The following is a 19,409-nucleotide window of genomic DNA, read 5'->3' as shown; positions in this document are numbered from 1 at the left end:
GCTTACTTCATCGTAGAAACTAATCAGATTTGTCTGACATTAGCGACCCTTCAAGAATCCATGCTGGTGAGGAGTTATTCCCTTGTTCTCCTTGAGGTACTCATCGATGGCGTCTCTCAGAATCCCCTCGAAAATTTTTCCCGTTACTGAAGTGAGACTTACTGGCCTGTAGTTACCAGGCTCACTTTTGTTCCCTTTTTTGTAAATTGGAACCACGTTGGCAATGCGCCAATCCAATGGTACTACACCGGTCTTGATAGTGTCTAGAAATATTAGATATAGTGGCCTAGCTATCTCGTCACTTAGTTCCCTTAGTATCCTTGGATGTAATCCATCTGGGCCCCGCGATTTATCAATTTTAATCTTCTTTATTCGCTTCCGCACCTCCTCCTGCGTTAGGTATGAGATATTTTGTGATGGGTTCATTTTATTCCCCTGCATCTCGTGTGGCATTTCCTTTTCGTTTGTGAATACACTTGAGAAGAAACGGTTTCGATTTGCTTTCCCTCCGTCATCATCAATGATCTCTCCTGCATTATTTTTTAAAGGGCCAGTGCTCTCCCTGCAAATCCTTTTGCTGTTAATATAGTTGAAAAATAGCTTTGGGTTGTTTTTGCTCTCTTTTGCGATCCGTCTTTCTGCTTCCTCCTTGGCATTTTTGATCTTATCTTTGCATATTTTGTTTTTTTCCCTGTACGATTTTAGCGTTTCTTCGCTGCCTTCTTGCTTTAGTAGTTTGAACGCTTTTTTTTTTTCGTTTATTGCCCCTCTTACCGTCTTGTCGAGCCACATTGGTTTCCTTTTAGTTGAGTTTCTTTTATTTTTAAAGGGAATGAACTGCTCACATGAGGTGATTAGGATCCTTTTAAACTTTTCCCATTTGTCCTCTGTACCGTCATTTTTGAGGGTGTTGTCCCAATTAATGTTACCGATAGTAGTTCTAAGCTCATCAAATTTTGCTTTACTAAAGTTTAGTTTCTTTGTCGCTCCTTGATAAGGCTTCTTATTGAATGACAGCTGGAAGTTGATTATATTGTGGTCACTGTTCCCCAAATGTCCCTCAACCTGCACCCCCTTTATACGTTCTGGTTTGTTAGTTAGTACTAGGTCCAGAATGGCCCTCCCTCTTGTTGGTTCCTGTACCAGTTGGTTCAGGTAATTGTCTTTAATTACTCTCAAGAACTTATCACCCCTGTGTGATTTGCAGGTTTCGTTTTCTCATGTTATATCTGGATAATTAAAGTCCCCCATGATAATTACTTCATTGCGGTTTGACACCTCTTCTATCTGCCTTAATAGTAAGTTATCAGTTTCTTCTGTTGCTTTTGGTGGTCTATAGAAGACCCCTATCAGGATTTTGTTATTTTTTCCTCCCTGTATTTCTACCCACAGAGATTCCACCTGTTCTTCTCCTACCCCTATATCCTCCCGTAGCCTCGGCTTCAAGTTCGAATTGACGTACAGACATACCCCTCCCCCTTTCTGGTTCCTTTGGTCCCTTCTGAAGAGATTGTACCCCTGCAAATTCACCGCCCAATCGCACTTATCATCAAGCCATGTTTCCGTAATTCCGACTATATCATAATTTTCATCAGTCATTCTCGCTTCAAGCTCACCCACTTTACCGATCAGACTTCTTGCATTCGTGGTCATACAATTTATATCGTTTTTTAAATTTGTTTTGTTGCTATTCGTACTAATGGCTGATCTATCACTTCTAACTGTACTAACCCCACCCCCTACTCGACCCCCATTCCCTTTGCTTGGACCCGGGTCGCTAGTTACACTGGCTACCCCACTATTTCTCTTTTTGCCCTCCCCCCAGTCCCTAGTTTAAACACTCCTCCAGCCTTCTAGCCATCTTATTCCCCAGCACAGCTGCATCCTCCCCATTAAGATGCAGCCCGTCCCTACGGTAGAGCCTGTAGCCGACCGCAAAGTCAGCCCAGTTCTCCAGGAACCCAAATCCCTCCTTCTTACACCAACTCCGGAGCCACTTGTTTACCTCCCTAAGATCCTGCTGCCTTTCTAGTGTGGCTTTAGGTACAGGTAGTATTTCCGAGAAAACTACCCTGGAGGTCCGCGCCCTGAGCTTGGACCCTAGGTCCCTGAAATCATTTTTGAGGGCCCTCCATTGACCTCTAACTTGTTCATTGGTGCCAACGTGCACCATGACCGCTGGATCCTCACCAGCGCCTCCCAGTAATCTGTCAATCCGATCCGCGATGTGTCGAACTCGAGCGCCAGGAAGACAACACACTGTTCGACGATCCCGGTCTTTATGGCAGATTGCCCTCTCTGTCCCCCTAATAATTGAATCCCCCACCACTAGAACCTGTCTAGCCTGCCCTGCACTCCCCGTCCCCGTCTCACTGGAGCAGTCATTCCCCTGGCGTTCAGAGGGCATGTCGTGCTGCAGCGGTGCTGGCTCTGTAATGGCATCGCCCTCATCTGCCAACGTTGCAGACATGTTGGGTTGTGCCAGTTCAGGACCAGCCTCCCTGGATCTATTCCCTCTACGCCTCCTTCTATCTGACACCCAGCTGACTGCCTGCTCCCCCTGCTCTTCCGTAGCACCATCCGCCCCAACCTCTACCCCAGCGAGTGTCTGCTCAGTGAGCACCAAACTCCTTTCCATGATGTCAATGGCTCTCAGTGTTGCCAGTTGCTGATTTAGATCCAGAATTCTAAATGTGCGACGTGCACGCATCTTGCGCAACAGTATGCACCCTCGATCGGCTGATCAAGGACTGTATACATTGCACAAGTAGCACACTGGATGACATTGCCAGGCATGGAGCTTATCCTAATGGGGATTTACAATTTACTTGTGGAAGTAGTGAAGATAGACTTGTTCACACTCCGCTCACACGCTGCCGCAACCGCTCACACGCTGCCGCAACCTCTCACACGCTGCCGCAACCTCTCACACGCTGCCGCAACCTCTCACACGCTGCCGCAACCTCTCACACGCATGGCGTGGCAGCAGGCACATTCCTGGAGAGGGGGGCATGGACAAGATCTGCTCTTTCCTGGGCAGGGGGGGAGAGTTACTTACGCCAGGCCTGCTGCATTATAGATTAGCGGGACCATAAAAGAGCTTTACACTATTTACATATTAGATCAATAAACATGAAGTAAAAGCTCCAGCGTTCACACGTAACAGAAACACTGTGGGTGTTACATAGCAGAACTGGCTGTGAAAATGTCATAGCATTTTACAGTACCATATGGTAGGATGGACATGGCTTCAAAGAAAAGCTAAACCTCATCCACAGGCTGCGTAAAAAATCCACTGAGCAAATTGACCAGCGGTGCAAATTTAAAATCTGCAGCATGTTAATTAATGCTGCAGGTTTCATCTCTTCGCATGTAGATTTTGATGTGGATTTTGACACGGATCCACACTGAAATCCACTGCAGAAAATCTAATGTGTGGATGTGGCCTCTTGGCCTTAAATAAAGGTCACTCCAAATAGAATAGAATAGAATAGAATATGGTGACATGATTTTTTTTTTTTTTTCCTAAGCGTCCAAAAGTTGTAGAACATAAAAAAGAGGCCCCTGACAGTGGCTTATTTCCAGTTTCACATTGAAAACCCATACACTCTCATCTGAGCCTTCAGGTATATGGGAGGGCTGGGAAGGATATAGTAGCTGTTGACCTAATGAGCAGTTGGTCGACAGCTATTTAAATTGAATTGGCAGCTTTAGCTTGAGTTACCAATAGGGGCTTGTGAGCACTAAAATTGCCTAAGGCAACTAACTGTAGATACAGCCTTGCCGGCACGCATTACCAGTCTTCCCCTCTGCAGGCTGTAGCTTTAGTTTTCAGTTCCCTTTGAGCTAATGGGAGAGGTTTAGATGTTATATACCGCTCACAAAGAAAACCGCACATTGTGTTACCCGTACATACATAACTAAATCAGGAAGGCACATTATACAGCAGAACTTTACATGGCACTCACTATCTGGCTGTCCATATCAGACAGAGGAACGTTATCTGGTGTCTCTTAGTTCCCCTTCCTTCTTGTTATTTTGCTGATGACTCCAGCACTTATTCACCTGGAAGAATGACGTTGGGAGTGAAGTTATGTCGTAGTTTTGTATATGTATAGGGTGTTGTAGGCTGGCAACCCCGGGTGAGCCACCATTGAGTGGGGACGCTCTTTTCAGGGCGATCGCCCCGCAGTCAGGCAGGGTATTCCAGGGTAGGGGTACTTACCACCTCATTTCTGAACCAACTGATATTTATGGATTCATAGACACATCGGAGAGCAACTTGACCTAATATTAATAATTTTATTGTGAGTAGAAATGGCTGCTAAACAGCATGTGATCGCATATTGCATCCTTGTGTATATCCTATAGAGCAATGTTTCCCAACTCCGTTCCTCAAGGCACCCCAACAGGTCATGGTTTCAGGATGTTCTATAGTAAGAACACCTGTGGCAATGTCTGAGGCATTCACAAGTGTTACATCACCTGTGCAATACTGAGGAAATCCTGAAAACATGACCTGTTACCAGAGACAGGCATCACTAGACAACAGGTAGTGGACAGCAAATGAGTAGGAAGCAGGATACCTAGTGACCATCACTTATGTGTATTTTTCAACATAAACGTGTAATTATAGGTAGATAAAGTGATTTGCACTGTTGCTGGTTATCACATGGGCTATTAACATTTTCAGCAATTTGTACCAGAGTAGCGCTTCTGTAGGATCGGACCACAAAGGCTAGCCTTTGCACCTCGCACAAATTAATGAACTTTTTATGCCCATGACCCCGTCAGTGGTTCTACTTACTTCAACCTCTTTTGGTAAGTACTAAAATCACTGCATCCCGAGAACACTCCTTAAAACCTGCCATTTAGGTGGTGCTCTGACCCAATCGTCTAGCCATCACAATTAGGCACTGTTCAAAATCGCTCACATCCTTAAACTTGACCATTTTCCCTGCTTCCAACATATCAACTTCAGGAACTGTCTGTTCACTTACTACATACCCTCACCCCTCTCAGAGAGACATCTTAAATTACAGAGGTGGTCCGCTGTGTCCCGAGTCACGCATTCCTCTTATTATGCATGCTCCATGCATAGGTTAGCCACCTCCCTCTGGCAGTGACGTCAGTACAAGCTGTGGTGATATCCCGCGAGTGTGCTGGGCTCCTTCCCAGCAGGAAATGGACATACACTTTTACCCTGAAGCAATTTATGCTGCATCCCTCGGGAAAGAATACTAGACCAGTGAGTGGAGGGGCACGATACACTACTGCACTGGCTTCCCGCGCATGCACAATGTGCATTAATGTCAAGGTCTAGATACCTCAACTTCAGTGCGCATGTCCATTTCCTGCTGGGACAGGGCTGCACAGTGCAAATACTGGATTTCACCATGGTTTATGCCAACATCAGAGCAGGGGACAGGGGAGACTGGCCGAACTGTAGAGAGAGCTTGCATAATAAAAAGACATGACTCACGTATCCAGTAGCTCGCCTCCGCGACTTGAGGTGGGTCGATTAGCATGCAAGGCACCAGAAAATAAAATCTTTGATATAATGTACATTATCCACAGTTTTTACATATACATATATATATATACATATACATACACACACATATATATATATATATATATTTTTTTTTTTTTTACGCATAATGTCCAGAATGTGTTACATGTATCAGGTAGCAATGTGGTGACAACTTATGATCAAAAAATCTGATGACAGAATCCCTTAAATGTCATGGCTGATCGATGTTTGATTGAATCATAGAGATGAGCGAGCAGGCTCGGGTGGCACGGCGGGGGGGTGGGGAGAGAGAGATCTTTCTCTCCCCCCCGCCGCCCACCCACCCCTCCGAGCCTGCTTGGATGAGGATGCAGTTACTCAAGAAGAACGAGGCTCGCTCGAGAAACTGTCTTATCCGAGCAGGCTCTCTCATCTCTATTGAATCATTATTAATCAATTAAGGGCTCATGCACATCAGCGTTGGAGCTTCCGTTCGGTTCAAATACAAGGTCTGCTTGTGACCCATGTACTAGTAAGGGGCAACTGATATAACCAAATGGAAAAAATATGCCTTCAAAAAAAAGTTGATGACCTATCGTCCATATCTCTGTTCTGATAGATAACTGAAAAGCCTTCATGTGACCCAAGTACAAGAGCGAAGTAACTGCTGAGTGATATCACACATGGGTCTTCGCACTTATTTACAAGTAACAGTGATCTGAACAATGTCCTCTTATGGAAGCAAGGAAAGAATCTAACACCAATTGTCTGACAGTTCACGGCCCCATGGTGACCACCACCCATAAAAAATATTTCTGCTTTACTAAATTCACTAGATTCATATCATGAAGGGTTCTTTTAGACGAGCAGATTCTCCTTTGAACGAGCGAGTGACGTCATCCGCTAGCTCGTTCACTCTCCGGCAGCCTGTCTAGATGGACAGATGTATCGTTGGTTCGTTTAAATGAGAATCGTTCAGTCTTTCACATCGATGTATAAGTGAATGAGGGGACCTGAATAATTGCGGTTTAACCCAAACAACGAGTGAAAGAGCCAAGGAAGGGTCTATGCCTGCATAAAATGAATGATGAACGAAAACAGAACAATTCTCGTTCGACGCTCGGTCTAAGCACGAGCTAATGACTGAACGATATTGTTCACTTTTGCTCGTCTGAACGATAATGGTTCCATCTAAAAGCACCCTAACTTAGGGGAAAGAAAGATACTGCTTACTGTAGACTTCAAGACTTTGTTAGACCACCCTGGTGGCTAATTTAATTTTCATTTTTTAGTAACCAAACAATGAGACCTCCCATACACATCAAGAAATGTCTATGGGCATTGGGAAAGGTCGAGCTCTGACCTAATCCACTATATATCCCCTTAATGCCCGACTGTCGCCCTGCTTATAGCGCCCATACACATGAAAGAAAGAGTATTTGAACTCTGCAATCTTGGTTGGACCAGCTGACAATCTGTTGTTGGGGGAAGTGTCACACATTAGATCATTGGGAAATAAAGTTGGGTTTCAACGTTTTGTTCCTACGGGAGAAAAGCCAATGCCAGGGGTGAACGAGTTCAGTGTGAATGGGTGAGTTGAGAAGAATAGCTCTTTGCAGAACATGTGTTTAGTCAACGTTTATGGAAGGTGTATGGGAACCTTTTAGCATCTCAAATGGCCATAATACGCTGTTGAAAGATCCTCCTATGAGAGTACAGGGGGCGCCAATCCTAGATCGAGTTGGAAGTGCTAGCTGTGAAAATATCTCCTTTTGCTAGGCTCTCAGTGTAAGGGTCATCATACATACTGGATATAGATTGGCTGAATCCACCAATTTAGGTAAAACTGGAAGATCATCTAAGGTTTATGGTGGCCTCCTGACTCTCCTCCAATGGCAGATGTCAGGGATATAAGGGGTTGGGCAGTTGGATTTTAATGGTCTGAACCTTTTGTTCTCAGGAGAATATCTGACAGCGATTTTCTCCGCTCGCAAAATACAAGACAGAGCATGCATCTGTGTGGGGGGGATTGGAAGACGTAGCTGTTGGCCAAACGAATGTTCGATGGACCGCTATGTCATGTGAATGAGCAGGCTAGAAATATTACTCATTGTTTAAACAGTATGCATAGACAAAAGGTTTCTTAGGCTAATTCTACATACATTACACAGCTAAAGATGGCAGTCACCTCGCCTGCATCCCACGTTAATATGGTTGATTTGCGACCCACAATATGCGTGATTACAACACAACAGTCAAATGAAATCCAGCAGATACCGATTTCCTGCATCTGTCATGTCGCTATAAATTGCAGGTCACAACACATCCTACATTCACTTTCACTACCTGCAATGCAGACAGTGTGGCACTGCCATCTTTGGCCATGTAACATCTTTCATGCCCAAATTTGCCATGTAGCCTTAGCATTGTGAACAAGATCACAGTTACATACTTCACCTAATTTTGATGCCAAATATTCATTAACATACGGAGTTAATAGCATTTGTCTTTGTATAGCTGTATAAATTAGTAAAATTTTAGCTGTATGAATTGGAATGTAACCAAATTCAGGAAAATAAATGCCAATTAATGCACACAAGCGTCGAAATTGAAAACTGCGTAAACACAAATGTAAGTTTATTTAAAAGGCCACTCCAGTTAAGTTTAAATTTCATTCATTATATAGGTAGCCCCCAGTATATACAAGTCAGCTAGTACTTCCTTGGTTAGTTATTCCTTTTTATTGGAAACACCTGGTCCCCCTTTTCCTCGGATGATCATGTGATCTCCATTCTGACCAGCTCAGATTTACTTAGGTTTATGTGTTCAGTTTCTAGTTGGTTTCTCAGTTTGTGTGATGTTACCACATGGACCCCATTACAGAAACTGCCTAGAGGGGGATACAGGAACGCCTATAACAGTTACTGATGATGCGTACACAGCTCCTGTCACACAGTTATAAAAGAGGAGATCACAGCTCATCCTCCTGACTGCATATATATGGTCTGTAGCTTGTCTAGAAGAATATAGAAGGCAATGATAATTAAACTGCCCACCCAGCAGGCAGAGATGGTGCCATATGCTGTGCTGATGCGAAAATGTCACCATCAAGATGGTGCCTGATATCTATCAAGACGGAAAGCTGCATAGGCAATCAGGTGAGGGAGGCAGGAATGGAAAATGTGTTTTTTCACTGGTGTGGCCCTTAAATACATAAGACACAGACATTTAAGTAACACTAATGCTCCTCACTTCCATCTTTTGTGTTATTTCATGTGTATGATCAGTCTGATTCAAATATTTGACATTTTTAACTATGTATATTTTAAAATTTATCTTTTCAACTATACTCCAAAAAAAAAATAAAAAATGAGGAAACAGTTGTATACCATAGATTAAAAATAGGGCATGTTGGCCTTGGACGTTATAATATATGAAAGCAGCCTTGGTGAAATGCCTGGGTTTTTTCTTGTCAATCAAGCAGCCTTGTACAAGAAGATGCCGGCTCCGCTTCAATAAGTAACAATGATTAGCTATGAAAATGTAGGACTACTTTTCAGAGCAGGTAATGAGTTTCTGAAAAAAGTCATTTGCGGCTACAAGCTGGCTGATATCTGTACTCACAAATCCATAGGTAAAAAATTATGAAATGCATGCAGCGCTCGCGCAATCGCACTTCAGATTCGGCTTCCTAGACAGCCAAGAGATCCCTCTGGCCCATAGGGGTAACAGAAACTACATGTAATAGTTGGGGGTCTTGACACGGATTTTGCATTTAGGCCATGAAGCAGCTTCATGTTACACCTCTGAATGCATGTAATTGTTTTTACTATGGAAACATTTATATTGGACTGCTATGGAAAACAAATTACGGCTCTTTTACATGGGATGATGGATGCCCGACAAGTAGTCCCAGCAATAATCGCTCCTGTACTTTTACACAGGAATGATCAGCGTTAGTGAAGTGTTGTTAGGTGCTTAGCGTGTCGTGAAAACAAAAAAAAAAAACTACCCTCACCTAATCAACAGTGCCCAGTGCCACACTGCTCCCTACATCCTGCTGCAGAAGTAATGACGTCACGTGACGGCTGCAGCAGTCACATGTCCCTGTCTTAGTGACATCACCACTGCAGCAGGTAGTAGAAGGCAGCGGGGATCAGTCCCATCAGAACGGGAGTAGTGGGGAATCAGGCGAGGAGAGCGAGTGATCTTTTATGTTTATACAGCAGGCGAAGCAGCTTTCAAAAATTTGTATTCGGCTGGATAAACTTTTTAAAAAAGAACAGGACTGGTTGTGCAAAACAGAAACAATCACATTGACAACACTGTACCAGATCAATCAGAAGAGCAAGATTAAGACCTTATTCAAAAGGCCGTCCGTGGGTACAACTTGGATTAGACGGCACACAGAAACTTGATTGAAGGCTAAAGGCACACAAGTTCATTTTCAAGCTGTGCGCAGTCTGCTTAATTCCTTGGACCATTAGAGCTTATACAGCTATACACATGGGCATTTCGTCACCCATGATCCGCATGAAAAGACTCATGGCATATCCTATTCCTTTCCATGGATGAGAAATAGGACATGCCAATGCATGCAAGTGTGCCGTGAGCTGTCTGATGCAAGTTGTACCCAAGTCTCTCCGGCACAACTTGCGGTTACGCTAACGTGCCACTAACCTAATCGCGTTAGCCAAGGTAGCGAGGCTATAATATTGGGAAGTTGGGTCACTTCAGGTGCAATATATCTATTATTTCCTCCTAGTTTTATTATCACAGTTGCTAACTAATACTACACCCACCACACAGTCTGAGTGGATTATATTTCTATGGACAACCATATGGCGGTTAATTGATTGAATCGACCAGGACAATACTCTTATGTTGTAGGAGGTATAGTCATCATAATTAGAGATGAGCGAGCATGCTTGGATAAGGCAGTTACTCGAGAGAGCATCACTGTTCTCAAGTAACTGCATTCTCGTCCGAGCAGGCTCGTCGGAGCGGCGGGGGAGAGAGAAATCCTCCCCCCTTCCCGCTCCCACCCGCTTTCCCCCGAGCCTGCTCGGACGAGAATGCAGTTACTCGAGAAGAGCGATGCTTGCTCGAGTAAACTGACTTATCCGAGCGTGCTCGCTCATCTCTAATCATAATCTGTATCATGAAGCAAAAAGGAAGTGAGCTTTGCCGTTCGTGTAACGATGATGTCTCTTAGCGTCCTGTTCTCCGCCATTCCATCAGGTACAAATACGACTGGCAATAGTGGTGCCCATCTAGGAGACTTATGGCTGCAGAACATTGGTTGACTGAAGGCCTTTACAATTACCCTGCTATGTTCAATAGTAATTTGTATTTTTGAATGGCTTCTAAAGAATGGTTCTATACATGATTGAATGACTATCCTTAAAACAAAAACAAAAAAATCAGAAATAAAGTAATGTGAGGCATCACCATATAGAACATTACATGGCAGACCTCGGCTCGAGTGTCCATCAAATTTCTGCATCGTTTCACCCACTTGTCACAGAGCTTTATTGCTCTTTTTCTTTTTTGTGCCTCTCATTGTGGAGATGGCTGGGCCTTATTTTCGCATTAGCTCAGTTTATAAATATCGGAGCTCAAGCTAAATATATTCAGCAATCTTTGAGATTACCAGAGGACTCGGAATAAAAAGTCTCTGCCAACAGCTGAAGCAAAATTGTTATTCACATGCCGAATTGTGAAATCTAGAGCACAAGGAAAAAAGGAATGAAATGGATTTATGAGGAGGTAAATGGGCAATGTGCCATAGAGCCTAGAAAATCTCATTGCAGAATGGACATTGTGGGATCGAGGATTCGACTTCATCAGAAGGAAATATCGGGAACTCATGGAGGTCATGTCTCGGCCAACCAATTTAAATAAGACAGAAAGCAAATGGGTAGATGGTTTCCTGGAGCTCCATTATACTGAATGAGGTTTGGGTGGCTGTGAAAATTGGATGAACATAAAAGGCTATAAATTCTATACAAGAAAAACAGCCTCTTACTAGTATTATATTTGTATGAAGGAGAATAGATCTTAAAAAAAGGGATGGTCTCTAGGAAATGAAACCTGTGATATTTAAATAGCTCAAAATGACAGATATGAGACTGGATTTGCAAGTCCTATAAAGTAAAATGGCTTTGTGACAAACACTCAAGATTGCTAGAATTAATGATATTTTTACTCCGGACTTCTTAATTTCTCTCGCTTTTAGATTATTGACTTTGGGTTTGTTAGTGTTCACCTTTGCAACTGGAAGAATGTTTTCTATCACTTCACGTTTATTTTTTATTTAATTCACATAGCTGACCTGCTGGAGTTCCGAACCTTCATGTAGGGATGTCTTGTACATGAGAAAAGGCAATTGTTTGGATTGACATTACATTTCCAGCCCTGTCAGCTGACAAAATACAAGCTGGCTATTGGTCAGAAGAGTTAGAACACTATGGCTCCGACACTGGTCAGAGGAGTTAGAACACTATGGCTCGGACAATACAGTATCCTGGGCAGTTAGAACAGAATAAAGTGGAATGATAGGTATATCCCTTGTAGACATACGATCTGAGTTTACGCAATACTGTCGCCTTGTACATGATGAGAGTTAGAACACATGTTAATTTAATAGAAAATTAGCTAAACGTGGAGTTAGAACAATATGGAACTAAGACAGTTCTGTTCTATCTGACAGTTTATTATATCCCAGACCATTCTGTCATGTGCCAAGATGGAAGAGGGATGGAATCCAGCACATTGTTTATTGATATCTATTGTGGCAAACATCTGCCTGCATTGGGCAATGTAAAGAATGGAAACAAGAAGTGAGGAAGAGCAGGAAAAGGCGACATTTCCATGACTGTACTATAGCTGATTTCTACTACTCCGCTAAATAAATAACAATGGGGTCTATTCATAAGTTCAATCAGAATGAGATAAAATAGTTTAGCAATTCTCAGTAAGACCTTAAATGACTTTCTCAAAGAGGACTTGTCCCTGGATAGAGTCAGAGGGGCAGGCAGCATGAAGCCGCCATTGTCATTTTATTTTTATCCATACAACTTTCTATTCTCTTAGAGTGGAGCGGGTGGTTATTGAGGACTACCGATTGACGGCGGAAGAGATTGCCTGCAAAGTTGGCATTTCCGTAGGATCTGTGTACACCATCCTGCGTGAAGACCTGAAGCTGCAGAAAGTTTACCCCACGTAGGTGCCACGAATGTTGACCTACGATCACAGGACGGCACACGTGGCAACATGTCAGGCTAATTTGACACGTGATTAGATCATGAATAGTGCCTTAATTCCGTCAATTATCACAATGGATGAAGTTGTGGTCACACATCTTCCCGTGGGCAATACAGACCTTGAAGGAAGCATTTCCAGCAGCCATGCAATCATGACATTACACTATGAAGTACGTCGTCAAGAGGGGTATTATTTTGAGAAGTGGTATTTTTTTCTTCTTTTTCAGTGTAGAAGACCTTAGAGCTTGAATGCACCTCATACTTTCAATCAGGATGACAATTTACATTTGTGGTTAATCAAATTGTCAGCTGTTCGGAAAAAGGAAGGCCTGGCATACTGGATTATAATTTATCCAATCCCTAGTTTTCATGGGAGATCGGCAGGGCCTGAGATGTGTGGCAGCGATTTATCACTCACTGCCCATCAATAAACATAGATGTACAACAAATCAGTTTTTTATGAGTGCCAACTTAAGTGGTGACACTTGTTTTTTATTTAACCTATGAACCACAGATATTCATGATGGCTCTTCTCCTAAGAAGCCGTCAATTGAAAGAAGAAACACCCGTTTCCTCAATCCATATCTGAATCCATTAATTTGAACTCATGATACTAACATGATGTTCTGACACACAGTCTAAGAACAGGTATTGTAAATGCATGAAAGGTAATGTAGAGAGAAGAGATGTACTGGAATTGCTAAGTGGATTCTAGTTCTTGAAAGGCCACTGTGCACAGTATTGTAGTATGATGGATAAGTAGCCATTTGCTACTTACAAACTACGTACCATTTATCAGTTTCACAATGAAAATGAGATTTGTAGGTCTGAAGAGAGAACACAACCATCCAGAGCAATGTTTCTCAGTCCTCAAGTAGCCCGAGTGGGTCATGTTTCGGAGATTCCCTGTTGGGTGTACTTGAGGACTGGAGTTGAGAAACGTTGCTCTAGAATGGTTGAGTTCATTCTCTCATCAGACCTACATATCCCATTTTTATTGTGAAACATTAGTTTGTGATTCGGTTTGAAGAAGAAACTGAAGTAGTCTCTAAAGCTTGAATCTGTCATTTTTTCCAATTAGCCATTAAAAAGTATAAATTACAGAGGACTCGCAAATTGTATCTTTGCTCCGTCACTAGTAATCTAACACTATTTGACGATGATATCCATTCGACAGTTTTCTGACAACTGCTTGTTTAGCCAGCAGCTATCCGTTGACCCCATAAACAGGCGTGCTCAGAATGGCCAAACATGCATGGAATTTTTTTTTTCAAAAGCGAAAAGGAGATAAGGTGTTGTCAAGACTAGAGATGAGCGAGCATACTTGGTAAGGTGATATACTCGAGAGAGCATCGCCTTTTTCGAGTACCAGCTGGCTCGTCCCTGAAGATTCGGGGGGTCGTGGGGGAGAGTGAGAGAGATATCTCTCTCTCCCGATCCCCTCCGCAACCCCCCGCTCACCCCTCCAAATCTTCAGGGACGAGCCAGCAGGTACTCGAAAAAGACGATGCTCTCTCGAGTATATCGCCTTACCGAGTATGCTCGCTCATCTCTAGCCAAGACCCTTTAATGTCATGCAGGAACAAAGGATTGGGCATGTTAAAATCCAGTATTCCCAATCCTACTTCTCCCCAATACCTGGCATGTAGGGACTGTGAAGTAGTCCCCATGCACATCAGATCAACAGAAAAGCTCAATAAACTCAGCAGGTTGTACTGTACATGGCTGACTATTCTGGGGAACTGTTAATGCCCGTCTTTTTTTACCTTTGCTTTTCATTATAAATCTGCAGGTTTTCAGCTCTTTCTTCCAATTCCACATAAATCAACAGGCAAAACTGAGTGGCTAATGAACATGTATGTAATTAAATGCTGGGCATTAAATATCTTCCTTGAAGTTAGAGATTAAGTTTATCTTCACAAATATGACATAAACATGGTATATATTAGATTGTGTTAATGTCTTAATTGAGAGTATTAGTTATACTGTTGTAAGTAATAAAAAAATAACAGCTTACAAAATAAAATTACCTGTAAAAAGATATAATGAAGTTAGTGGTTGGCCTGAGTTGGTGGTTAGTCTAGACAGAACTGCAAATCCTAGGAGCGCAATGTCAACTTAGTCCATATGACCAACAATAAAGGTAATAAGCCGACAGGTCACAAACTTTTTTTCACTCGAAAAACAAATTTGGGCAACTTTTCAAATTTCTTATCAATGGGAACACCCGTGGTTAGCAGCCAGTATTAGAAAGTCAGTACTATTGTGTTAACCATTATTGAGTTTACTTTATATTGTGAACAACCTAAAATTTCTAAATGTTTCTATGTCACTTTAAAAAGTTCAAAAACTTAAGTAAACTAAACTTTATCGACAAGACAAATATAAAAATTTACTATTTTCTCTACGAGTTAACAACGTTTACGACAGACTGGAATTACTTATCACAAGCCAATGGATGACCAGCCTACACATAAGAGGGGCAGATTATTAGGTATAAGAGTATAAACACTTACCCTTCGCTCCTTATCACCATACTCTATACCCAGGGTGTCCATGGCACGAACAATGGCTGCCAGGGACTGGATTGTGTTACTATAAACCACAGGCTTGTACTGCTTGACATCTTCACCTGAGAAGCCATCTTCATGGATGATTCTATAAAGAAAAAAGTAACAAAAAGCATTTCAGTAAAAAACAATATGCAACATTGCATAAGATAGTAATATAATACAATACACATTACTAAGTGTGTAAAACAAGCATTTTTGAACAGAATGGATTATCTACTGCAGTAGAAGCCTGGCTTACCAGCAAACGGTATCAAAAGCAAGCATAAAATATCCAATTTGTTTACTGTAGAGGCTGTAGACAAACAGGCAATGAAAAGGCTTCCAATGAGATGAGTGGAAGTCACGGCGCTACCTCTCTGCAGCAGCCATAATAAAGCTTTGTATGAATTATTAATTGTGGCAGACACCCCATTATACCAAGTGCTTGAATGAAGATGCTCGGATTACAGGAAGCTGGGTCCATCAACATTATGGGTTAAGAGGTTTTATAAATATGGATTAATGGCCACTGTGTAAGTGCTCGGAAACCACTTAAAACGTCAATCTCTGATTTATAACTATCTGGAGATGTAGGAGAAATCATACGATCATATGTGGAGTTCAGACAATACTCAGAGGAGACGGCAGGAAACTGATGGACCAATCTCTTATAGGATGTTATAGGGGTGACACCAGCAAGAGACGGAATGAAAGAGCCAAACGAAGAAAGCCAACAGAATCAGATCAAGAAATGAGGAGTAGCATTGAAAGTTACGAAGAAACAAGGGAAGACCGGCAGCCTGATAAATCATTTCAGCAGATTGCTCGATTTCATCACCATTCCCAATCTATCGGCCTAAGGGCCCATTCGCACGGCCGTATTTTTTTGTCCGCATTCAGTTCTTGTTTTTTTACTCAGTGAATGTGAAAAGCCCACAGACCCATTGAAGTAAATTGTCGTATTCAGACATGCATATTTTTTCACATGGACTGATGCTATGCATTAAAGGGGTTGTCCCGCGCCGAAACGGTTTTTTTTTTTTTTCAACCCCCCCCCCCCGTTCGGCGCGAGACAACCCCGATGCAGGGACATAAAAAAAAAAACCGCTCAGCGCTTACCTTAATCCCCGCGCTCCGGTGACTTCTATACTTACCGGCTGAAGATGGCCGCCGGGATCCTCTTCCTCCGTGGACCGCAGCTCTTCTGTGCGGTCCATTGCCGATTCCAGCCTCCTGATTGGCTGGAATCGGCACGTGACGGGGCGGAGCTACACGGAGCCGGCATTCTGCACGAGCGGCCCCATTGAAGACAGCAGAAGACCCGGACTGCGCAAGCGCGGCTAATTTGGCCATCGGAGGCCGAAAATTAGTCGGCACCATGGGAACGAGGATGCCAGCAACGGAGCAGGTAAGTATAAAACTTTTTATAACTTCTGTATGGCTCATAATTAATGCACAATGTACATTACAAAGTGTATTAATATGGCCATACAGAAGTGTATAGACCCACTTGCTGCCGCGGGACAACCCCTTTAATTAAAAAAAAAAAAAGCAAATCGCAGTATGTCCTACTGTGGTCCATATTCACAGACCAAAATTGCCATTAAAATCTATAGCTACACAAAAAAAATGCGGCAAAGACATATTTGCATCATTGTTCACTGCCATTTTTGGGGGCGTAACCTTTTTCTATGGGTTGTGACCAAACTGATTGGGACATTCTTGCATATTTTTTTTTCGCACGCGCGTGAAAATTAGAAGATTTAGATGCAACAAGGACATTAAGAAAAAATACAGTCACACACCAAAACACACACACACACACACAATGAAAGTGGTGCATTTTCTACACAATTGCATGTGCCCATGTGAATGAGCCCTTAGGCCTTAATCACATGGACGAGTACAATTTCGGCCAGTGAAAAATGCTTTATGAATTTTAGATCAGTTTCTGTTCAGCTTTTGCATTTTTAATGCACTACTGTCATTTTATAAAGGTGAAGAAAAAGAAAAAAAAAAAACGAGGTAGCCCAAGACGTAAAAAAGCCAATCCGGCCCTTTACTAGTCACTTTATTAGGTCCGAACGCAGAATCCTAGAATGGTAGAGTTGGATGGGACCTCCAGGGTCATCTGGTCCAACCCCCTGCTTAATGCAGGACCGGCTCTCCACTTTCCTTGACAGATGCGGCCAGCGCTTGGCAGAGGGAGCGATGCCACCTTGGATTCAGAGATCTGGTGCGCCTAACAGGGGAACGGCACAAGCTACAGTTCTAAGAAAAGATGCTCCAGAATTGTCATTTCATGAATACGAGTATTTACTAAAATAGACAAATCAGGAGAGATGGTAGGCCCTCTTTAAATGACAACTGAGTCCAGCTGTATTTCACGCAGGTCCTATCAATGAAGGGATCCCTGTAAGAAAAGGAGCCGCCACAAATATTCATCTATATATCTAAAGTTTCCTTCTGATGGACACTTTTGTGGCCCATTAAGTAGGTGCAATTGCAAAAGATGCCCAATTATAAAGGATTCTATCCTGGTGATAACTGAAAGCCCCAGCTTCTAGGTCCACTGTGTATAGGCTGAAGTATCACTCAAAAAAGGGCTGGTTGTCCTTATGGGTAAAGTCTTAGACAAGAAGGAACCAGCGTGGATATAAGAGTGGGGCTCTACATGGTGATTGAGCTTAAAGGGGTTGTCCAGCCACTTAAAATATTTATAAAACCACTTAGAATGCTTTAAATTGATAAAAGTAGCAATATGCACCTAGGGCGGATAGGCATGTTGGGCCTAAGAAGATTGCAAGCAACTAGCATCAGACAGCACACCGACACTCGTCTGAGTACTGTCCGATCTCTACGGATATAGCATATCTTATCCTTATCTGTGAAAATGGATGAAAACAGGACACGCAGCGATTTTCCACACCGCCTCGTAGACTATAATAGGGCTGTGTGCTGTCCATGGAATAAGTGGTATAAATATATGGCCAGGTGAACTGGGCCTTACTGATCTCCCCAACACTCCCAATCTGTTGCTTCTTGAGGTCCCCCACTGATCTCTCTACTTCTCGATTCCTGCTGACAAGGACATGTGACTGCTCCAGCCAATCACTGACCACAATGGTGACTTGCTACAACCAGTAATTGGTTGTTTGGCTGGCTGTAGTGGCCACATGTCTGTGTCAATAAGGACTAAGAAGTGCAGAAACTACTAGGGGGCCCCATTAAGCATCAGAGAGGAAGTGGTGGGGATCGGTAAGTTGGGAATTGGCCAAGTGTCTGGGCAGTTAGACATGGCATTAAATTAACATCTATCCATCTTTCTGCCTCTTAGGCTGTATTTATATGGCCGATATTCTCCAGTCAGTTTTGTGTGTTGCGAGACAAACAAAATTTGCACAAAAAGAGACTCCATTGTTTGCAATGGGTCTGTTTACATGGGCAATTTTTCTCTTGCAGTGATGTTGCTAGACACAACAATCGCAGCGTGTCCTATTTTCATGCACGAGGGTAGTACATGTAAATGTATAGTGTCCCACACATCGCACCGTACATGGATGGCGTGTCCATGTGCTGTGCGATGCGGGTTGCTCCCAAGAATCTCTATAGTGACTAGCTATCAGTTGTGTAAATACGACCTTATACAAGCATGTCTCAGCTTTGCCTAGCAATGCATTAACCCTGTGAATGCTGAATCTTCATTATTATTGCTGAAAAGTTTAAATTTTCATGGAATGTTTTGAGTGGAATTCCCAGCTGTTAAGAAATGGAGTCCAGCTCTAACACATTCCCACGTCAAACAATACATGTATGCAGCCAATACCCCTATCAAAAAATGTCAATAGCGAATGCAACACCATGTTAGCAAGGTAAAGCCTTTTTATCAAAGAAAAGCATAAAGGTCAGTGACTTTACTCAGACTTCACCAATGCATTTATGCTAGCTATTCTCACAGGTCAGCAATGGTCCAAAAAAAGCCATTATCTGGCCACTTTTGTATCGCAAAACAAAGTGGAATCCAGCCGGCCACGAGCCCAGCGGGATCCAGCCGGCCACGAGCCCAGCGGAATCCAGCCG

General features: G+C 42.8%; 1 protein-coding gene across 2 annotated transcripts in view; it reads right to left on the bottom strand.

Annotated features, from left to right (window-relative positions):
- GNAO1 (G protein subunit alpha o1) overlaps positions 1-19,409 on the bottom strand; it is a 206,305-nt gene that overhangs the window by 97,097 nt on the left and 89,799 nt on the right. For both annotated transcript variants that reach the window (XM_066583831.1, XM_066583830.1), the window contains exon 3: positions 15,294-15,435. In XM_066583831.1, coding sequence (XP_066439928.1) covers positions 15,294-15,435 — 142 coding nt within the window. The remainder of the gene's footprint in view (positions 1-15,293; positions 15,436-19,409) is intronic.

This window comes from Eleutherodactylus coqui, chromosome 11 (genome assembly GCF_035609145.1).
Source record: "Eleutherodactylus coqui strain aEleCoq1 chromosome 11, aEleCoq1.hap1, whole genome shotgun sequence".
Taxonomy (NCBI): Eukaryota; Metazoa; Chordata; class Amphibia; order Anura; family Eleutherodactylidae; genus Eleutherodactylus; species Eleutherodactylus coqui.
This window is presented reverse-complemented; position numbering and strand designations above follow the sequence as displayed.